Genomic DNA, 21,674 nt, shown 5'->3' with positions numbered 1-21,674 from the left:
TGGGTGTCCTACAGCCTCCCAGGCTGCACATTAACAGGAAGGTGAGATTGGGAGCAGAGCCAATTTGAATCTAGGCACTCTCCTACAGGAGGCTGGTATTCTGACAAGTATCTTAATCTTAATCACTGTGAAAAATACCTCCCTTAGGATTTCAACATGAGAGTTTGGGGTGAGGGGCGGGGCTGGGGCATTTAGTCCACTGCAGCAAGTAATTGTGGGAAGGCACAGGAGAGTATTTATGTGGACTTATTTTTATCAACTTATCAAATGTACATTTAGAGCCAAGTCCTGATGCTATGGAGAGATTCTAAGGATCCTGGCAGTCCTGGAATATTACTAGTGGAAGAGGCAGTCAACAATAAGGAGAAACAAAACCTGGCTGGTCCTACAAAAATGCCAGAGGTGGGAGGAATTAGAGGATTCACAGATGGGAGAAATCGGAAGATTCACAGAGCACCCCTAGATGGCACTCTTAAACAAAAATCCCAGGCGATTTGGCTTCCCAAAGAAACATCTATCCCAGGAATGATGGCTGCAGTGTGTCATACTAAGGCAGAAACAAGAATAAAAACAAATGTTTTCCCTTGGAGGCAGGGGAAGCGAAAGAGACCCATTATAATTGTAGCCAAGAAAATGCATGAAGCCAAATAATACTGCCTGAAGCTTAAGAATTTAGGGAGACTTGTCCGTTTATGCTCTCCTTTCTTTTTTTTTCTTTAATTTTTTTTTTTTTTTTGACAGGCAAAGTGGATAGTGAGAGAGAGAGACAGAGAGAAAGGTCTTCCTTTTTGCTGTTGATTCACCCTCCAATGGCCGCCATGGCTGGTGCGCTGCGGCTGGCGCACCGCGCTGATCCGAAGGCAGGAGCCAGGTGCTTTTCCTGGTCTCCCATGGGGTGCAGGGCCCAAGCACTTGGGCCATCCTCCACTGCCTTCCCTGGCCACAGCAGAGAGCTGGCCTGGAAGAGGGGCAACCAGGAAAGAATCCAGCGCCCCGACCGGGACTAGAACCCGGTGTGCTGGTGCCGCTAGGTGGAGGATTAGCCTACTGAGCCGCGGCGCCAGCTATGCTCTCCTTTCTCCACTTAGCTCCCTGTGTGTGTGGAGGTGTGGAGGAGTTAGAGTAGAAGCCCTCAGTTTATCCTCCCCCTTCTCCTCCTCCTCCTCCTCACCTTCATCCTCATCATCACCATTATCATTATCCCCAAGCTTACTTCTCTATCCACCAGCCTGATTATTTCCAGGACTATTGGGTTGCAGAATTAATAATAGCAACAAATGTTCTTAAACTCCTATTATGTACCATATAAGTTATAACTTCTTTACAGCCAATATTGCATCAGTCTTCATTATAGTCCAGTGACTGTTGCTCTTTACCTAGAGTTTCTCTCCAGGTTGCTATGGACACAGATTGCAGAGGAGAGGTAAGTCAACAAGGCCCATGCACATGGAAAGTGCCCAACAATTGTACAGTTGGAGACCAACCCTTGGGCCTATCTCTGTCCCAGGTTTTGTTTGGTTTTAAAGATTTACTTATTTGAAAGGCAGAGTTAGAGAGAGTAAGAGAGCTTCCATCTGCTGGTTCACTCCCCAAATGACTACAATAGTGAAGCCAGGAGCCTAAAACTCCAATGTGGGTGGCAGAATTCCAAGTACTTGGGCAATCTTCCACTATTTCCTCAGGTGCATTATCAGGGAGCTGGATCAGAAGTGGAGCAGCTGGGACTCGAACCAGGGCTTATATGGATGCTGGTGTCGCAGGGGGCAGCTTAACCCACTGCACCACCATGGAAGCCTTTCTGGCCCCATTTTACAGAAGAAGCCATGGCTCAGAGAGGTAGCTCGGCCCAGGTCACAGATTAAGAGTCAGTCCTGGGACCACAGTCCAAGGCTGTTGAACCTCCAGTCTCTGGTCTTTCCCAGTATGCCCTTTGGTAGTGGTTCTCAACAGGGGCCAACTGTGTTCCCAAGGGTGCATTTGGCAATATTTGGGGACATTCTGTTACCACTTCTGGGAGGGGGTTTGTTACTGGTATGAAATGGGTAGAGGCCAGGGTTGTTATTAAAATCCCACAATACACAGGACAGTCCAGAAACAGAACTACCACCCCAAAATGTCAACAACCCTGCTGTTGAGAAAGTCTGCTCTAATAGGTTGTGGATTTGGGCCAGGAAACCTGAGTTCCTGCTCGCTCGTATTTGGATCCTTAGAACTGAGGGATTTGGGTTTATCTGTGCTGTAGCTCTGGCTCAAAACTTTACCATAAGTACAAGAGAGATGCCAGCAGTGGGCGCTGTGGCCCAGCGGTTTAAGTTGCTGTTTGGGACACCTGCATCCCACCTGGGAGAGAGCCCTGGCTACTCCGCACTGCCAAGTCAGCATTCCTGCTACCGTGCCTGGAAGGCAGGCCACAATGGCCCATGCACTTAGGACTGCGATGGACTTCCTGGCGCCTGCCTTAATGCTGTTGCCCGCATTTGGGGAGTGAGCCAGCAGCTGGAAGATGTGTCTATGTCGTTCTCTCCCTGTCACTCTGCCTGTCAAACAACTTAAAAAACTAATCAAATCCATCTCTAAGGCTCTGTGACTCATAACCTTTAACCCTGAGGGTAACGACTAAAGACTTCCAGCCAAGCTGGTACCTCATCACCTGCACCTGTGTCTTCAGCGCCACAGATGCTTCTAGAAGAGCCGAGTCTGCGAATTTAGGAGGCGAAACCCTAAGTTCCTTCGAAAACCCATCCTCAGCATCACCCTGAGGTGATCCGGGCACTCTCACTCCAAGCCCAGGCCGCCGGAAGGGACACTCTCCGAGCCTCTGTTTCCTCAACCCTACACCTCTCGGGGATTGTCCGGGCGGACCCCAAGTCTGGCCCAGCGACCCGGCGCGCCTCACAGAACCCGCGAGGCCGCCGCCGCCGCCGCCGCCGCCGCCGCGGCGGAGCCTTCGCCCACCTTCCGGCCGCGGGCAGGGGGCGGAGCCTCGGGGTGGCGCGCGCGCCCAGGGGCGGGGAAGGCGGCTCCGGTTCCTCCTCCTCCTCCTGCCTCCCTCCGCTCTCCCCACACAGGCGCGGCGGCGGCAGCGCGGCCGCGGGACCAGGTGAGAGCGCCACGCTCGGGGCCGCGCGGCCCAGGGTGCTTCGGCCGCGGAGACCCCCTGGCTCGCGGGGAACTTGTGGAAGAGCGCGGGGGCGGCGGCTCGAGAGTGTGCACAGGTTCCGGGGTCACTGATAAGGGGGTGTCTCCTTGTCTGGGAGTTCACAGACGCGCCTGGGAGTGCACGCCAAGGTTTGGTAAAAGGGTGACCAACCCCACCTTGCCTCGGAGACCGTCTTCCTTTCGGGAGACCCGGTTGGGAAGACGTGCAGTCAAACCTCCTGCCTAGGAGTATTGAAAATGGGTGCCGTCCTCTCCACCGAGTCACTGCCGAGAGAGAGGAGCTGCGAGTGCAAGGGTGGATTTTACTCGGCACCCCTCACCCCAGCCCGCCTCGAGTCCCCATTTCTCAGCCTCGGTGACCTCTCGGGCGCGGCGCGTGGCTTGGTCACATCCCATTCCTCCTCGCTGGGATGCCCCCCGCTTCTAGTACTAGAAAGACTGGGCCCCAGTGGGAAAGGAGGTGGTTAGGGTGGGCTCCAGGCGCCCTCCCCCAGCCAGAGATGCGACCCGCTCTTCCCCCCTCCCTGCTGGACCGTTAGAGGGTGGCCGTTTGCCCGCGGGGGCGCGAGAGCCGCGAGGTGCTTTGGGGGTTGGCGGGGCACCTGTGGCTGCGCCAGGTGGCACCGTCCGTGCGGCGAAGGCTGCCTGGTTCCCGCGGAGACCCCTGCGAGGAGCCAGGGACTAGGGGTAAGGAACTCGCTGGCCAGGTCGATGCACTTGATGGCTTGGCGGTGGCGTGCTCCCCCACGCTAGCTCCCATCGGACTTCCCAAACCGGTCTGGCGCTTGGGTTTCCCAGGCCAAAGGAGATGTGCCTGGGAATTGGGCTTGTTTCTACCCGCTGCGGAGATGAGATTAGGAGAACCGAGTGCTGGGAACATCTCAAATTCAAGGTCTGGGCCGGCTGCGGCTTCAGAGATGGAAGATGGGGTGGAGGGACTTTAATCCTCCCTGTCCACAGGCAGAACAGCGCTAGCTGGAGCCCTGAAAATGCGCTTTCATTTGCCCACAAGACCCTGTAGCTATTGGGAAACTTCTGCTTTGTAACTCACATAATTAGCATGCAGGATATTCAATATGGTAAATAAATGTGAGGTTCTCAGTTAATTTTGGCCACTGTGACTGAATGCGTTAGGCATTTGTGTTACAGGTCAGGGGGTCAATGGTAAGGGAGAAATGGAAAAGATACCTTGTTTGGGGGATCATAAAATAAGCCATTTTGGGGGGAGTATAAAAGCTCAGCAAGGATCAAAAAAGTATTTAGCCAACTGCCCTTATTAAAAATAAATAAAAATGATGTGAGGTTGGGAGCGTCCCAGAAATTCCAGGCTCCTTAGTCAGAGGATGTACTGCGGCAAGGTCTTCTCCCTAAGGCACAGCTCTCAAAACTGGGAAGAGACCCACAAGTAAACAGATTGGTTTAGGGCATTGGGAACCAACTTGTACAATATGGGTAGTAAATAAAGAAAAGAGATTGGCCACATCATTGTCTCACTAGAAAGGCATTTTTATTTTTTAAGGTCAGTGTGCCTTGAAATAGTGTCCTCAGCTTGCTTTCTGTTTTTTTTTTTTTTCAGTGTTTTGCCATGCTAAAAAAAAAGACTCTCAGTGATGATACTGTTAATAGTTATATGTCCAATATCTTTTACTCTGCAATATATACATAAAAGACATATTTGTAACAAATTGGAGTATTTTTAAAAAATGTATCATGAACATCTAAATAAAAAATAAATATTATTTATTTTTTAATTTGAAAGTTAGAGTCATAGACAGTGAGAGAGAGACAGACAGAGAGAAAGGTCTTCCTTCTGTTGGTTCACTCCCCAAATGTGCCAATCCAAAGCCATGGTCTCCCATGCGGTTGCAGGGGCCCAAGCACCTGGGCCATCCTCCATTGCCTTCCCACGCCACAGCAGAGAGCTGGACTGGAAGAGGAGCAACTGGGACTAGAACCTGGTGCCCATATGGGATGCTGGCACCACAGGCGGAGGATTAACCTAGTGAGCCACGATGCTGGCCCCTGAACATCTTTTTAATGTCACTGATTAGTAACATCATTTTAGTGACTGAATTTACCATTATCTAGTCAGTTTCCTCCTGAAGGGCAGTTAGCTTCTTCCCAGTGTCCTGCCGGTCATTATATATTATAAACAGCGATGTGCTACACGTCCTTTGGCTACATTTTTATAAACTTGTTTGATTATTTAGGTTTCGGTTGCTGGGTTAAAGTGTGTGCAATGTGAAATTTGGATAAATATTGCCAAGTTATCCACTGTCTGCATGCCCTCCCTCAGTGTGTGAGGAGTTCTTGTGGAACCAGTTGGATGGAGACCTTTAATGATTTAAGAAACATTTTTGTTTTTCTCCAGTGACAGAGACGAAGTGGCATGAGGGATTGGACTGCGCACTCCATTGATTTACTGACAGGAGAATTAATCCTCAAGAAGATTGAAGTAACCTTCAGGATGGTGAAAGAAGAGTCCCCGAGTATCTCAAAGGACTTGCAAGAGTTACAGAGGAAGCTGTCTTTGCTGATAGAGTCTTTCAAGAATAACTCAAAGGTCAGTGTCCAGTCATTATATATAATGGAAAATCCCAAAGTAACATGAGTGTAAACAAGATAGAAAGTAATTTCTTTGCAAGCAGAAGAAATTTGAAGGTATGTCAGTATTGTTTCTAGCTCACCATCCTGCCTTCTGTAAGTTATAACCTTCAAATTCGTCATCCAAAATGGCTGCTGGAGTACCGGCCATTATATCTGTATTGCAGGAATAAGATTGAAGGAGTGGAGGATGAAATATTTTCTGGTACCTCCAATTTAAGGAGACTTCCTGAAGTAATAGTCAATACCTTGAATTCATCTCTCGTAGTCCAGAATTTTGTTGAATGACCACTTGTAAAGGGAATTGAAATTTCATTAGTTGGGTATAGAGAGGCCATTCTCAGTTTGTGCTAACGAAACCATTCTTTTCTTGTTTGGCTGCTTATTTTAGCTTACTTGTTCCCATAAAAACTAGGGACCAAGGCCTACTTTAAGACTTAAGCCCAGTGTTCCACTAGAAATCACAGAAATATGATATGCACCACATATGTGATTGCTAGTAGCCACACTCAACAAGTGAAAGGAAACAGGTAGAATTTTAATGATCTTTTATTTAACCTAGTATATCTAAAATATTATTTCAACTTAGAATCATTGTAAAAAGTTATTAATGAAAGAACCCTTGAGATGTTTTACATTTTTTATGCTCTTTGAAATCCTTTGCATGTTTTATACCTACAGCACATTTTGATTCAAATTAGCCATTTTTTCAGGTATCCAGTAGCTACTCAATAGCAATCGGACTTGTGATCCTATATTTTGCCTTCTTCCATGTTTATTTTTGTGCTTTGCATGTATTTCAGTATTTTGTCTGCAGGAAAAATAGCTTTCAGAGATAATACTATTCACATCTGTTGTATCTTTTCTAGACACTTTTCCCCTATGTGATATACCCATAAAAGTGCATATGTATGTGTAACAAAACAAGCTGTTTTGTGATCGGTTTTTTGTTCTGGACAGCACAGCTACATTAAGGTCTACTCTAGGAGATACTTCTTTGCAGTTCAGAGCAGTAAACTCTACAGAGACCTTTTCTGGACTCGCTCCAGAACCCATCTGGGACTCTGGATTTACCAAGCTATTTTTAAATTGTACAAGTAGCTTTCTAGTCAGCTGGCTGAGGCTCAAAATTTAGCTCAATAAGTAAAGTCCTCATGCCCTTTTCACAAGAGTTGATTCTCATTGCTTATGGTGGTTACATTCTGCGAAGTCACTGCAGTAAGTAAGTAAGTAAGTGCTGAATAAGCAAATCTCCAACCATTGCTCCTAGGGGAGCACCATATTTGGTTCCTGGTCATCAACTGATCGATATGTACCCTTATTTTATGTGCATTTTTGCTTAAAGGTTATTTAATGTGTATTTGTGATCATCAACATAGAGCTCAGGGCCGGCAGCCCTCGAACTTGTGCCTGGAACAAACATGTATTGTCTAACATGTGTTTTCTCCCTTGTGCTCAGGAACACTAGATACCACTTTAGTACTCTACTTGGGGGCCAGTGTAATAACCAAGCAGAAGCACAAAAATTTGAAAAATGTAGTACCAAATAGACCATGGGGAGGACACTTGTTAAATGAGTTGAAACAAGAAGCCAGATTGTCACCTTATTTGACCTCAACTAGGAATGTACATGTTAGGTGACTCAGTTTTTTGCTGCCTTATGCATGTCCTCTTATGATGTGAAAGGACCACAGGTATTGATTTTGAGTTAGAGAGAGCTGTTGGCACGTAGACACATTCACACATATGGAATCCATGAATAATTAGGATTGTGTGTTAACATTGACTGAGTTCCTACTGCATGCCAAACCCTGTACTGGGTGTCTGACCAGCTTGCCTTTGTTAATATTCACAGCAACTTTCTCAGGTAGGTATTTCAAAGCACTTGAACTCATGCCTTAGCATTTCTTCACCCCTTCATTCCAGATCCTCAGCCATGTTCATTGGAATAGGTTCTGGGCCAACCAACTCCCAGAGTGATAGGAAAAATGATCAGTTGTCCAAGTCCTGATGTTCTTTAGATACTCCTGAGGTAGAATATTTAAAACATTTTGGTTGTATTTATCAATATTAATTTTTTTTAACAGGCAGAGTGGACAGTGAGAGAGAGAGAGACAGAGAGAAAGGTCTTCCTTTTGCCGTTGGTTCACCCTCCAGTGGCCACTGCGGCCAGCGCGCTGCGGCCAGCGCACCGCGCTGATCTGAAGGCAGGAGCCAGGTGCTTCTCCTGGTCTCCCATGGGGTGCAGGGCCCAAGCACTTGGGCCATCCTCCACTGTACTCCCTGGCCACAGCAGAGAGCTGGCCTGGAAGAGGGGCAACCGGGATAGAATCTGGCGCCCCGACCAGGACTAGAACCCGGTGTGCCGGCACCGCAAGGCGAAGGATTAGCCTAGTGAGCCGTGGCGCCGGCCTTTATCAATATTAATTTTATGAAGAACTCTGCAGTATTGAAGGCAAAAGGAGAATAAACTACTTGTAAACTCATCACTAACAAATCCAGTGGTGGTGGAAGTGATGAGGATGAGGATTATGCGTGTAATTTTTACCCAATAGTGGTTATAATTATGGCAGGTACAGTTTTGTATTTTATGTTTGCTTGATACTATGTACTGTGATTTTTCAATGTTGAAGTGTGGATCTTCAGAACAGTTACTTTTACAGAAGGTAAGTATATCAGTGAAGTGCATCAGGTTGACATACCATAATTTACCTGTATCTGGGAAGTTTAGATGTTAGTAAGTCCTTTGAACTCCAAATGGCAATAGATTGGGCTTCCAGGTGGAGCGTAGGAAACAGCCCCATCATCTCTTCCTGGAAGCCTCTGAAGCCCAGTCAGGTTTTTTTGTTTATTTGTTTGTTTTTAAAGATTTATTTTATTTATTTGAAAGAGTTACAGAGAGAGGGAGAGAAAGAGAGGTCTTCCATCTGCTGGTTCACTCCCCAAATGGCTGGAATGGCTGGAGGTGAGCCTATCTGAAGAAAGGAGCCAGGAACTTCTTCTGGGTCTCCCACGTGGGTTCAGGGGCCCATGGGCTTGGGTCATCTGCTGCTTTCCCAAGCACATTAACAGGGAGCTGGATTGGAAGTGGAACAGCCAGGACTCAAACTGGCACCTTTATAGGATGCCAGCGGCACTGCAGTTTGGGGCTTTAACCCACTGTGCACAGCGCCGGCCCCCAAGTCAAGTCTTAATTGTCTCTCTTTTAGACTGAGAGAGACAGAAACCTGCTCAAAATAGCTCAAGCAAACAAGTAAATGGCGTGGGGGGCGGGGGGGGGGGTTTCCAAGTCTTTTGGGAATTGTAAGGCTGAGTTTGAAACCAAGGCAGGTGCTCGCTTTGGCAGCACATATACTAAAGTTGAAACCAAGGGCAGAAAGTGTGAACCTGGCCCAGCTTCAGGAGGAATTAGAACCGGGATCTGGTAAGTAGATGGAGTCAGAGATAACTCTCAACACCCTTCTCTTGGCTGTCTAGCTTCCTCTTGTAGCCTTTCCATGTGAAGAGATGGAACATGGGCTGTGCAGGTAACCATCCTGATGTGGATTATCTGTGATGAAATAGTTGTGTCCCCTGTAGACCTTTTTGCCACAAAGATGCTTTTGAACAATGTCCCCAGGCACCTCTGTGCCAACCCTGAATGCTATGCCAGAGGCCACCCAGAGACTATAATCTGGGAGAAGCCATCATGTAGTGCCTTTGGTTTGTCATCATCAGTGGTTTTAAATGATCTCAATTCCTCATCATCCCTTGTGGTACCAAGGGACAAAGAATCATTGATTTGTCTTATGCATTCTGACACCAGAGTATGTGTCTGGCTGCTGTGTGGCCCCAGGTGGAAGCTTCATGTCCTCTGATCTGTCCACTTTGTCCCTGTTTTGGATCCTCCCAAGCCCAAGTGCCTATTTATAAATAAATCACCTTTGTCTGACCTTGGCCAAGTCACTTTGGCTCATTGAGCTTCCACCTCCTCTTTTCTAAAATAAGCAATGCCAGGTTCATAAGCTTGTAGTGAGGATTATCTGTGCTGCTGTTTGAGAAGGTTTAACACAGAGCCAGGCACATGATATCCCAACCTGGCAGCCCTGGGTTCTTCAGTGCGGCTCTGTGCCTGGAAATCCTAGGTTGGAAACTGTGGCTGCCTCCAGGGTGTGCACTGCAAACTGGAGCATGTTACTGAGTAATAAGCTCTCCCACTTCCCATCCTCCTATTGTGTCTCCTGTTGTTGCCACAAGAATGAAAAGTTAATTGCAGTGTTCTAGCCCCATGGATTTAGGTAATATTCAGTTGTTCCTCATTACCTGCCTCACAGAATAGTAAGGAAAAATAGATGAGGAAATACATGGAAAGCACTTGAAACGGTGCTGGGCACCTGCGTGTTTAATGAGTGCTCTCCGTTTTGGTGAGACTTGGCTGACCCATGCCCTTTCCTACTATGGCAGATCGGCTTAGCAGGGTGATGCTTCTTGCCTGGGAAAAGCTGGTTACCCAGTTTAACTCTCTGCATCTTTTTTTTTTTTTTTTTTTTTGACAGGCAAAGTGGACAGTGAGAGAGAGAGAGAGGAAGGTCTTCCTTTTGCCATTGGTTCACCCTCCAATGGCTGCCGCGGCTGGTGCACTGCGGCCGGCGCATCGTGCTGATCCAAAACCAGGAGCCAGGTGCTTCTCCTGGTCTCCCATGTGGGTGCAGGGCCCAAGGACTTGGGCCATGCTCCACTGCACTCCCAGGCCATAGCAGAGAGCTGCCTGGAAGAGGGGCAACCGGGACAGAATCCAGCGCCCCAACCGGGACTAGAACCCGGTGTGCTGGCGCCACAAGGCAGAGGATTAGCCTATTGAGCCACGGCGCCAGCCTCTTTGCATCTTACCATGGTCTCTGTGTACATCTGAGGGATTGTCTATTTTTGGGTTGTAGAGTCCAGACTCAGAAGAGGCTAAGAAGAAAGTGGATTCCTTCAAGGAGCAATCTTGTTTTACTCTTGGATCACCAAGATGAACTGTCCCTATGAAAAACAATTTTTCTTTTGATGTTCCACTTTCATACCACATTCCCCCATCTTTTTCATCTCTGCACCAGCCTAGGTTTGGACTATCTGTCTGTCTATCTATCTGTCCATACATCCATCTATCTCCTTCTATACATCTGTTTACATTTTTTTAATTCACTTACAACACATCTCACCTGGGATGCCAATTTCTGTTGAAAATACTTTCTATGTTCAGATTTTATAACATCTCAGTTGAAAAGAGTAGCTGTGTGTGCCCAACCTTTTTGAAATATGCTTAGAAACTGTCCAATGACTGAATCAAGGATCAGTTCTGAGTTAGAATCCCACCTCCACCAGTATGTTTTTAAATTTAATGAAAAATCCAGGCCATTGGGGCCGGTGCCGTGGCTCACTTGGTTAATCCTCCGCCTGCAGCGCCGGCATCCTATATGGGTGCCAGGTTCTAGTCCCGGTTGCTCCTCTTCCAATCCAGCTCTCTGCTGTGGCCTGGGAGGGCAGTAGAGGATGGCCCAAGTGCTTGGGCCCCTGCACCCTCATGGAAGACCAGGAAGAAGCACCTGGCTCCTGGCTTTGGATCGGCGCAGCGCCAGCTGTAGTGGCCATTTGGGGAGTGAACCAATGGAAGGAAGATCTTTCTGTCTCCCTCTCTCTCTCACTGTCTATAACTCTGCCTGTCAAATACAAAAAAAAAAAAAAAATCCAGGCCATCAGTTGCACAAGCCACGTTTCAAGGTTGGATGGCCCACATGCGGTTGCAGTGCTGGGTAGTGCAGGTGTAAACCCTTGAGTCTGACACCCTCACTGTCCCATCCTGCCACACAGGCCTTCCTGTGCTAACCTAACACTCGCTGTGTGCATTGCTGCCTTCCTTACCTGGAATACCCCTGGGCTCCTCCCCACTGTGCTCTCTGGGGCCCTTTTGATGGGAAGAGTCAGAGAGAACAGTTCAGTCTGCCAGTGACACAGGTGGTATGCATGGGCCAGAATGGCCAGCACTCGGGACAACCTGGGGCAGCTTGAGAAGCCAGCCACCATGCAGGTGGTCCTGCATGGCCACCCCCGCAGCCCCTCTGCCTCTCGCTATCAGCTTCTCTCACTTAGTAAGGGCTCCCTGGGCACTGAAATTGGAGTGTCCAGTCTGGGCAGCACCAGCTCAAAGGTGATTTCTGGCACAGTCACCTCTGGCTATGGAAACAAAATAGCAAAGTGTTTGGTGGCTTTTTGTCACAATAGGGTAGTGGGTAGCATTGTGCCCTATTGTGGCCGGGCAGGAAGTGAGATTTGCCGTGCTTCAAGAGATCCCTCTAGGAGGCGGAGTTGAAGTCCCAAGTCAGATGGCAATGGCTTCTTGGAACGGCCTTTTCTGTTAAACAGGGTGAGCCTTGTGCTATGGTTGCTATCAGAATAAAGAACAGAATTTTCCTGTTTTCAGCTTGTCCTGAAATTTTCACCACTTGAATCACTTATGTAAACACTTGCTTCTACGAGGCACACATGTATTGGCCGGTGGCACTGTGATTGTTGAACTTGAATTATATTTTTATTGTGGCTGCTGGCCTGTAAGGCCCTAAGGAATGAGACATGGGAAGGATTAGTTTTGTAGGAGAAAGGTTCTGGAGTGCTGGAAACTTTAAAAGGGAACTAGGTCCAGAATTTAAGCGCTGAGGAGAGAGAAGGTGTGGGGCCTAAGAAGGGTACCCATGATGCGTGCAGCAGCTTAACCTGCTGTGCCTCAATGCTGGCCCCTTCTTTCTTTCTTTCTTTTTTTTTTTCTTCACTCTTATTTTCAGATTCAGTGTGCTTTGTAGATACAATCCTAAGAATATAATATTCCCTTCCTCCTTCCCTCCCTATCACTTCCTCTAACCCCCCATAAACTAATGCATGTACAAGTCACCTGGAGATTTTGTTTCAAAAGCAGAATCTGATTCAGCAGTCCTGGGGCAGAGCCCGAGATACTGCATTTCTAACAAGTCCCCAGGTGATGCTGAGTCCCTAGGACTTAACCTCTTTGTGCCTTAGTGACTGCAATGTGAAAACCTCAGCTGTATAGTAGGTGACAGATTACATGTGTGTTCCACATGTGCTGAGGGTGTTTCCCAAGAGAGCAGTGTTGAGCAGGAGTGCCTTGACTTATCTTTCCTCCTTTCACAAGGCTTGAGGTTGGGTGGGGCTCTCAGACTTACTACCTGTGCACACTGCCTTAAATTGCTGCCTGGGTGACTCATGTCTTGGGAGACATCTGGTAGTGACTTATTATTCATGAGCCTTCCAACTTTATGTTTTGTCATTATATTGCCACATCCTGGGTGGATGCTTCCAACCTGGGATTCAGGCATGACACTCAATCCTGGCTCCCTGTCCTTTGCCCACAGGTGGTGGCCTTCATGAAGTCTCCAGTGGCTCAGTACCTGGACAGACATCCTTTCCTGGCCCTAACCCTGCTGGTGTTCCTTGTCATGTCGGCCCTTCCGGTTGGGTTCTTCCTGTTCTTTGTGGTGTTGACCTTCTTGGCTGCTCTTGTGGGAGTCATATTACTGGAAGGTATGCGGCTTAGTTATTCACCCATTTGAAAAATGACTCAGTTGGGAGGACAGTGTGTATCGGGCATCTGCCATTCTGTCAGAGCTTCTTGTTCTTGTTTAAAGTCACATAGAAGGCAGTCTACCAGAGTAGACTGGAATCTGTGTTAGAATCCTACCTCCAGCAGTGTGTTTTTGTTATCTTCTGTGAGTCTCAAATTTGACAGGTAACAAAAAATGAGCAAAGCACCCACATATAGTACACTTTAGGGATGGTGGGGATTGAAGGCCGCTAGAGGGCCAGGTAGTTGTTGCCATGCAGAGATGTGCACTGAGGTGGTGAGAAGACCTCCTTTTGAAACCATGCCAGAAACTTGGATTTTTGTGGGAGATCTCACCTAAGAAACCTAAACTAACTGTCATTGTTTTAGACACACTGTTCTGGGTCTGCCAGTTTTCAACCTGTTTTAGATGAATGCTTCTCCTAACCATGTTCTCTTTTAGGACTGGTCATCTCCGTGGGTGGCCTCTCACTGCTTTGCGTCCTCTGTGGCTTGAGCTTTGTGTCACTCACCATGTCGGGGGCAATCGTAGTGTCCTACGTGGTGGTCTCCAGCCTCATCAGGTTCTGGTTTTCTCCCAGGTAAATATGTGTTCATGGAATAATTGATCATAATTTTAAAATTATTTATTTTACTTGTTTGAAAGGTAGTGAGACAAATAGACAAGAAATCTCCCACCCACTGGTTCATTGTTTAAATGCCCACCATAGCCAGAGCTGGGCAAGGCTGAAGTTGGGAGCCAGGAACTCAATCCTGGTTTCCCACATGACTGTCAGGGACCCAAATACTTGAGCTGTTACTTGCTGCCTCTCAGGGTGTACATTAACAGGAAGCTGGAGTCAGGAGCAGAACCAGAACTTGAACCCAGGCACTCTGATACGGGATGCAGGCATCTCAAGCAACGTTTTAACCACAGTGCCAAATGCCCACCCCATGCGGGGATTTTTACAAATAATACCCTAACCCCTATTGTCTCAAAGCAAAATTGTGAGAGTTGAATATTTCTGGTAGTTCTCCATAATGTCAGACATTAAATGGGAATTTACAATGGACTTTCAAGCAGCCTCTTGCTGTTATCATCTGTCACACACACAACTCATTTCTTTGTCACAGCAACTCTATGAAGTGGTGGTTATTGATTCCTCTAGAAAAATTTCTATTTAACTTCCAAAAGTCAAATTAAGGTGTTTTTAGTATAGCTATTATAGAAAACAATATGGAGATTCCTCAAAAAAATTAAAAATAGAACTAACAAACAACCCAGCAATCCCATTACTGGGTATATATGCAAAGGAAATTAAATCATATTATCAAAGAGGCATCTGCACGCCTGTGTTTAGTGCAGCTGCATTCACAATAGCCGAGAGATGGAATCAATGTGTCTTTCAGTAGATGGATGGATGAAGAAAATGTGTATAAACACAATGGGACATTGTATGTTGTATATGTACAATGGCATGCTATTCAGTTCTATTATTTCTGACAACATGGATAAGCCTTGAAAATATTATGTAACATGAAACAAGCCAGGCACAGAAAGACAAATACTGCATGATCTCACTCATTAAATGGTGTCTGAAGCAATCTTGTAGACGTAGAGAGCAGAATAATGGTCTCCAGAGGCTGGGACTGGGGTGGGGTGGAGAGAAGTTGGTTAATGTACAAAAGTAATTTAGAGGGGAGGAATACATTCGGGTTTTCACTGAACACTTGGATGACTGTAGTGACCCCTCAAAAAATGCATGGAGAATGTGTATTATGAAAAAAAAATAGATTTAGATTTCAAAATATTTTTGCATGAAAATCAACTTACCTTTTAAATTGCATTTTCCACAACTTTGTTGAAAATAATGTGCTAATTTTCAAAAGTGATTGTTTTTAATGATTTATTTTTTTCCCCTTTGTGTTGATTTTAGAGTCTTATATCTCAATGAAGTACACTGTACTTCATTGAAGCTCTTGCTAATTTGGTGATAATGGCTAATACCTGTGCCAGGGACTCTGCTAAGCTCTTTCCAGGTTTTACCTCACATAATGATCCCCACTAGCCCATTCTGTAATAAGGAAAATAAAGCCAACCCAAAAAGTTGAGAGTAACAGAGAAGGGATCTAAATCTAGGTAAGTTAATAATAATAAGCAAATGATTGAGCATAGCTATGTCCCAATAAACATTGTTTACAAAAACAAGCAGCCAACTAGGTTTGGCCCAAGGGCCATTGTTTGCCAATTCTTCCTTTGCAAGAATCAACATCCTCAGTTTCGTTTTTCTACAGAAGAGCCCTTGAAATTCTTATCAAAATGTTATCCTTTGTTATTCATGTGTTGAGAAATAGAGTGGCTATTTTTTCTGAGACAGTACACCAAAACTCTACAAATAGTAGTTTCTTAAAGGTTAGTTGAAATGTGAAATTTTGGTACTCTGTCATATTAACATCCAATGGTTTATCTAGTACTTTAAGTGGATCTTTACAATGCATGATTTTGTAATTTCATGCTTTGATCATTTGGATGATATTGGTTCATTGAGTCACGCAGATCTTCCAAATTTATTATGGAACTTCAGAATGTTCATGGAAAAAATGGAATCACAAAGTAAAAGTATAAACTTTATTTCTCAACATAGGCTAGGCTCCATGAAGTTCAAGACACTTTGTAGTCCATCCCCCAGAGGGTTCTGGAAATTTAATCCTGTCAACGTAGCCTTTTTACATTATTAACTGAAGAAAAATGGGTGCCCTTTAAAGATTCTTTTAAGGTTAGGAAACAAAAACAAGTCAGAAGGACCCAAATCTGGATGCTTTATGATTTCCCATAGAAAGAATGTTGTCATGATGAAGTATTTTCTGATGATTCATGGATATTTTTCTGCTAAAGCTTCAGCTAATTTCTTTTTCTTTTTTTTTAAGATTTATTTATTTGAAAGACAGAGTTACAGAGAGAGGTAGAGACACACAGAGAGGTCTCCCATCTGCTGATTCACTCCCCAGTTGGCCACAATGGCTGGAGCTGTGCCGATCCAAAGCCAGGAGCCAGGAGCTTCTTCCGGGTCTCCCACGTAGGTGCAGGGAGGGGCTCAAGGACTTGGGCCATCTTCTACTGCTTTCCCAGGCCACAGCAGAGAGCTGGATTGGAAGTGGAGCAGCTGGGACTAGAACTGGTGGCCATATGGGATGCCGGTGTTTCAGGCCAGGGCGTTAACCTGCTGTCCCATAGTGCTGTTCCCTGGCTAATTTCTTAAAACATTCTTGTACCTAGCAAATGTTATTTTTCTTTGACATTCCAGAAAGTCAACAAGCAAAATGCCGTGGCCTTTGCTCTTAACCCTTCTGCTTTTGCTTTGACTGCTTTTACTTTGACTCAGCCGTTGTTCTAATTATGCTTTGTCTTCTAGATTGTACTGGTAAAGCCAGGTTTCACTTCCTGTTAGAATACTTTAGGATCTTGATCCCATTTGTGCCAAAGTTCCATTGAAAGCTCTGCTCTTGTTTGCAGTATCTGGTGCAATGGTTTAGGCAAAAAGTTTTTTCCATTTTAATGTTTTGGACAGAATTATGTGAACTGAACCATTGCGATGTCTGTGGTACTGGCTGTTTCTGCTGTTAATTGTCAGTCTTAGGGCACTAACAAGATGAATTTTTTTATTGCAAGTTGATATGAGTGGTTTAGTGCTGCTGGCTTCATCTTCAACATTGTCTGGTCCCATCTTAAACAAGTTACCCTTTTGTGAACCGATTTCTTTGGGGCCATTTATCCCTGACAACTTTGTGAAAAGCATCAATGATTTCACTTTCTTCCACCCAAGCTCCAGCATTAATTTAGTGTTTATTCTTGTTTCAATTTTAGCAGAATTCATGTTGCTCTGGTAGGACTCTTCAAAATGATGTCTTATCTGTCTTAGGGCCTGTCAGTAGATCCTGTTAGACAAGTTACAACAAGTTAGTACATTGTGGTGCTAAAGTTTTTGAAATCCATGCATGGATTTTTCATAATACACATCGTCTGTGAAGCTTCTGAAGTGAAAAGTGTCACTTTTGAGAGAATGAGAAAATGGCATATATTATGAACATAGTTTTCATCTGAGAGCCCTTTCATTATTGAATTCTTTAAAACTCAAGAAAGGGCCGGCGCCGCGGCTCACTAGGCTAATCCTCTGCCTAGCGGCGCCGGCACACCGGGTTCTAGTCCCGGTTGGGGCGCCGGATTCTGTCCCGGTTGCCCCTCTTCCAGGCCAGCTCTCTGCTGTGGCCAGGGAGTGCAGTGGAGGATGGCCCAGGTGCTTGGGCCCTGCACCCCATGGGAGACCAGGAAAAGCACCAGGCTCCTGGCTCCTGCCATCGGATCAGCGCGGTGCGCCGGCCGCGGCGGCCATTGGAGGGTGAACCAACGGCAAAGGAAGACCTTTCTCTCTGTCTCTCTCTCTCACTGTCCACTCTGCCTGTCAAAAATAAAAAAAAAAAAAATTAAAAAAAAAATAAAACTCAAGAAAAATAACTTCTGCATTAAATCCCCTCAAAGAATGAGAGGATAAGGGGGCTGGTGCTGTGGCATAGTGGGTAAAGCTGCCACCTGCAGTGCTGTCATCCCTTAGGGGCACTGGTTTGAGTCCTGGCTGCTCCACTTCTGATCCAGCTCTCTGCTATGGCCTGAGAAAGCAGTAATAGATGGCCTAAGTCCTTGGGCCCGTGCACCATGCGGGATATTCAAATAAATAAACAAATCTTTTTTTTTTAAAAAATGAGAGGATAAAAGGAGAACTATACAATGTATTCCATGATGTAATGGAATTTGGACCTAAAACATCAAACAATTAAGGTGGTTTTAAAAGAGAAAGCAAAAGAAAGGAAAACAGTAAGGTGTACTTATAAAAATCAGCTAAACAATCTTAAAAATTAGTTTGAAAGGTAGAGAGACAAAGATATCTTCCATCTGTTGGATCACTCTCCAAATGCCTGTAAGAGGTGGGGCTGGGCTGGACTGAAGCCTGAATCCTGAAACTCTTAGATCTCCCGTGTAGGTGGCGTGGAACCAAGAACTTGAACCATCACCTGCTGCCTCCTAGGGTGCACATTAACGGGAAGGTGGATTGGAAGCGGAGTAGCCAGGATTTGCACCAGGCACTCTAATATGGGATGCTGGCCTCCCATGTAGCATCCTTTTTTTTTTTTTTTTAAAGATTTATTTATTTATTTGAAAGTCAGTTACACAGAGAGAAGGGGAGAGAGAGAGAGAGAGAGAGAGAGAGAGAGAGAGAGAGGTCTTCCATCCACTGGTTCACTCTCTAGATGGCTGCAACGGCTGGAGCTGCGCTGTTCCGAAGCCAGGAGCTGCTTCTGGGTCTCCCACGTGGGTGTAGGGGCCCAAGGGCTTGGGCCATCTTCTACTGTTTTCCCAGGCCATAGCAGAGAGCTGGATCAGAAGTGGAACAGCCGGCTTCACCCACTACACCACAGCACTGGCCCCCCATGTGGCATCTTAATCACGATGCTAGATGCCTGCCCCTAAACAATCTTTTGAGAAAATACATGGAGCTGCCTCCTCTGTGGATTAACTAGCCTCTGAGGAGGAAAGACTATGCTGCTTTGTTTTGGACACAGTGAGACCTGCAAGGCCCTGTCTTCTAGGGGAAAGTAGGGAGCCGAGGCACCTGTGTCTGTTTGTAGACTCACCAGAATCACGTATTTCACACCACACTCAGTCTCCCAAACCAGTCAGAACATACCTAGCCTCCTCACTTCTGAAGAAGAGCAATGGGGCCAGCTTTGTGGTGTAGCAGGTAAAGCTGGTTTGTATCCTGGCAACTCTGCTTCCCATCCAACTCTGCTAATGGCGTAGGAAAATCAGTGGAAGATAGCTCAAGTACCTGGGGCTCTGCTACCTTATGTAGGAGACTCGAAGGAGGCTTCTGGCTCCCGGCTTTGGCCTGGCCCAGCCTTGGCCATTGTGGCCATCTGGGGAGTGAACCAGTAGATGGAAGATTTCTCTGTCTCTTTCTCTCTGTAACTCTGACTTTCAAATAAATAAATAAATGTTAAAAAAAAAAGAAAGACTTTATTCTTTTTTTTTTTTTTTTTTTTTTTTTTTGTTATCAGGTAGGACTGCTTTATGTGGCAAGTAAATAAAAAATCCTAAATATTTAGGAACTTAAATAGGGATTCATGGGGTCAGCACTGTGGCATAGCAGGTAAAGCAGTCGCCTGCAATGCTGGCATCACGTATGGGCACTGGTTCATGTCTCGGCTACTCCATTTCCCATTCAGCTCCTTGCTAATGGTCTAGGAAAAGCAGCGGAAGATGGCCCAAGTACTTGAACCCCTGCTACACACACGGGAGACCTGGAAGAAGCTCCTGCCTCCTGGCTTCAGCCTGCTCCAGCCCTGGCTGTTGCAGCCATATGGGGAGTGAACCAGTGGATGGAAGATGTTTTTCTCTGTCTCTCTCTGTCTCTCTCTGTCTCTCTGTCTCTCTCCCTCTCCCTCTCTCTTTCTCTCTCTTTAACTCTGACTTTCAAATAAATAAATCTTTAAAAAAATAGGGATTCATTTTTATTACATAACAAAAAGCTGTAGGTAGCCCAGGGCTGCTGCATATATATATTATGAACCTTCAGCCTTTCTGTATGCCCACAGTTAGCACCCAGTGCACCAGCTACATGCGAGGCAGGATGGGGGTCGGGGGGTCAGGGGGTTGGTGGTAAATGAGTGCTCCTAATTGAATCTGATCCTTAGTATCAAGTGAACGAAATCTTCCTGAAGACCTCTTCTCATCCTCCCAAAGCAGACTTCATTGGCTAGGACTTTGTCAGATGGGAACTCCAAGCTGGGAGTGTTCAGCTTTCTCATCTTCCCTAGCATAGACTCATAAAGAGAAAAGCAGTGGAAATGTGTACTGGCTAACCAGACTTCAGTGGGGTGTCAGTCAGTGGTGGCAGAACTCTTTGAAATTCAAAGATAATACATAGATCCAATTAAGCTACTCTTAACCGCACTACCTTTCCTCTCACTGCCTCCCGCAACCTACAGTCACAGGGACCAAGAAAGACCTATTTTTCTTCTTTACCTTCTGCCTCCTTTCCACTGAAGCTGTCGAAGACTAATTGGAATCAAAAGTTAGGGGTCTGAATCCTAGCCTCTGCCATTTTTCCTTGGTGTTGCCTTGAACAGACTGCTTAATTTCTCTGACCTCCGTTTTCTTCCCAGTTGGTAAAGTAGACCTGCTCCCTGCTCTGCCTTTCTCACTGGGTTGTGGTGAGGACGCAGACGATTGGGGAACACAAAATATCAGAACAGGAGAAAGGAGCCACAACCCTACTCCCAACCCAGTGGTTGTAACATCCTGTGCCCTCAGTTTCCTCATGCACAAAACTGGCCTAGCCCCAGAACTGGTGTGGTTGGGAGAGGCAGCTGAAAACAAAGCAGCCAAGAATGTTGTGTGTTCAGCTATGTATACCCTCTACCTGGCTCTAGAGCTAACCACCTCTTCTTGTTACTGAACAGACCCCCATCACAGCAAAACCCCAGTGGCGACTGTCAGCTGGCTATGAAGTCTGCAGACTTTGAGGGACTCTACCAGGAATGACCGACCGAACAGAACCAGAGCCCTTTTCCAAGCACCTCAGGGAAGCTGTTGGATCTCGCCCACTCTGTGGGGTCATGACTCAAGAGAAGCTGTCTGAGTAGTCAAGACACTCCTTAGATGTGTCTTCTGGCTTTTCCACTTTAGTGTTTGTTGGATCCTGCAGCGGCCAAGTTGGCCAGGGTGATGTGTCACCTCCCACTCAAGTATGTGGTCTTGACCTTGGCAGGGATCTGGGTTAAGACCTAGAGCCTCAGGGCTTATGTCTACAGACCCAAGAGGAGGCAGCAATGGGTTTCTTTTCATTTTATTTTTGTGTTTAGAAATGCGGGAAGCTGTTTATATTTGTCACTCATTTAAAACAAGAGGTAAAACGTATTTTAAAACAGAGCAGGCTCTTCTGCCTTATTAACTATTCACTTTCAATCAGAAAGCATTGTACCATTTGGGAATAACAGCCTCCCAAATTTGGAAAATAGAATCCAAACTTAACTATATAGCCAAGAGTCTTTTTAAAATAAAAGTCTTAAAGGCCTGCTTTCCACTGTTACTGTTGAATACTCAATCCTGTTAATTTTTTACGTATTTGTACTTGATACTTTTGTATTGTTTTAAAGAACTTATCCTGTTAAGACATTTCTTCCAAAAAGATTGGTAAAGGACTACAAAATAAAAATAAAACATCCTGTGGATTTTCTGCTTCCAGTGGTTTTCTTTGCTGTGGCAGTTTATTAACTGTCTTGG

At 45.9% G+C, this 21,674-nt stretch overlaps 2 protein-coding genes across 10 annotated transcripts in view; one reads left to right on the top strand and one right to left on the bottom strand.

Annotated features, from left to right (window-relative positions):
• DNAH3 (dynein axonemal heavy chain 3) overlaps positions 1 to 3,455 on the bottom strand; it is a 191,403-nt gene extending 187,948 nt beyond the window's left edge. For 4 of the 8 annotated variants that reach the window (XR_011384660.1, XR_011384661.1, XM_070064651.1 and 1 more), the window contains exons 1-2: positions 2,643 to 2,925; positions 1,303 to 1,397 (exon numbers count right to left, since the gene is read on the bottom strand). The gene's annotated coding sequence lies outside the window, so the exon portion shown is untranslated. Of the gene's footprint in view, positions 1 to 1,302; positions 1,398 to 2,642; positions 2,926 to 3,315 lie in introns of those variants that run through there. The other 4 variants (XM_051847851.2, XM_051847854.2, XM_008257841.4 and 1 more) reach the window with 4 other exon arrangements.
• Positions 2,944 to 21,622, top strand: LDAF1 (lipid droplet assembly factor 1). 2 transcript variants are annotated; one of them, XM_051847892.2, is made up of 5 exons: positions 2,944 to 3,100; positions 5,531 to 5,722; positions 13,149 to 13,317; positions 13,800 to 13,938; positions 20,852 to 21,622. In XM_051847892.2, the coding sequence occupies exons 2-5, from the start codon at positions 5,549 to 5,551 to the stop codon at positions 20,931 to 20,933; spliced, it is 564 nt and encodes a 187-aa protein (XP_051703852.1). In that variant the 5' UTR covers positions 2,944 to 3,100; positions 5,531 to 5,548; the 3' UTR covers positions 20,934 to 21,622. The 2 variants fall into 2 exon arrangements, with proteins under 2 accessions (XP_051703852.1, XP_002711860.2); XM_002711814.5 differs by lacking the exon at positions 2,944 to 3,100 and adding an exon at positions 3,708 to 3,846.
• The last annotated feature ends 52 nt before the right edge of the window (positions 21,623 to 21,674 follow it).

This window comes from Oryctolagus cuniculus, chromosome 19 (genome assembly GCF_964237555.1).
Source record: "Oryctolagus cuniculus chromosome 19, mOryCun1.1, whole genome shotgun sequence".
NCBI classification, from domain to species: Eukaryota; Metazoa; Chordata; class Mammalia; order Lagomorpha; family Leporidae; genus Oryctolagus; species Oryctolagus cuniculus.
Note: the sequence above shows the minus strand (reverse complement) of the source record. Positions and strands in the feature narration are given on the sequence as shown.

Bases quoted from the DNA above. Each gene is read 5' to 3' on its own strand.
- LDAF1 (XM_051847892.2), top strand. From the start codon at position 5,549: ATGAGGGATTGGACTGCGCACTCCATTGATTTACTGACAGGAGAATTA. The intron at 5,723-13,148 runs GTCAGTGTCCAG...CTTTGCCCACAG, and splicing joins CTTTCAAGAATAACTCAAAG to GTGGTGGCCTTCATGAAGTC. The intron at 13,318-13,799 runs GTATGCGGCTTA...GTTCTCTTTTAG, and splicing joins GGGAGTCATATTACTGGAAG to GACTGGTCATCTCCGTGGGT.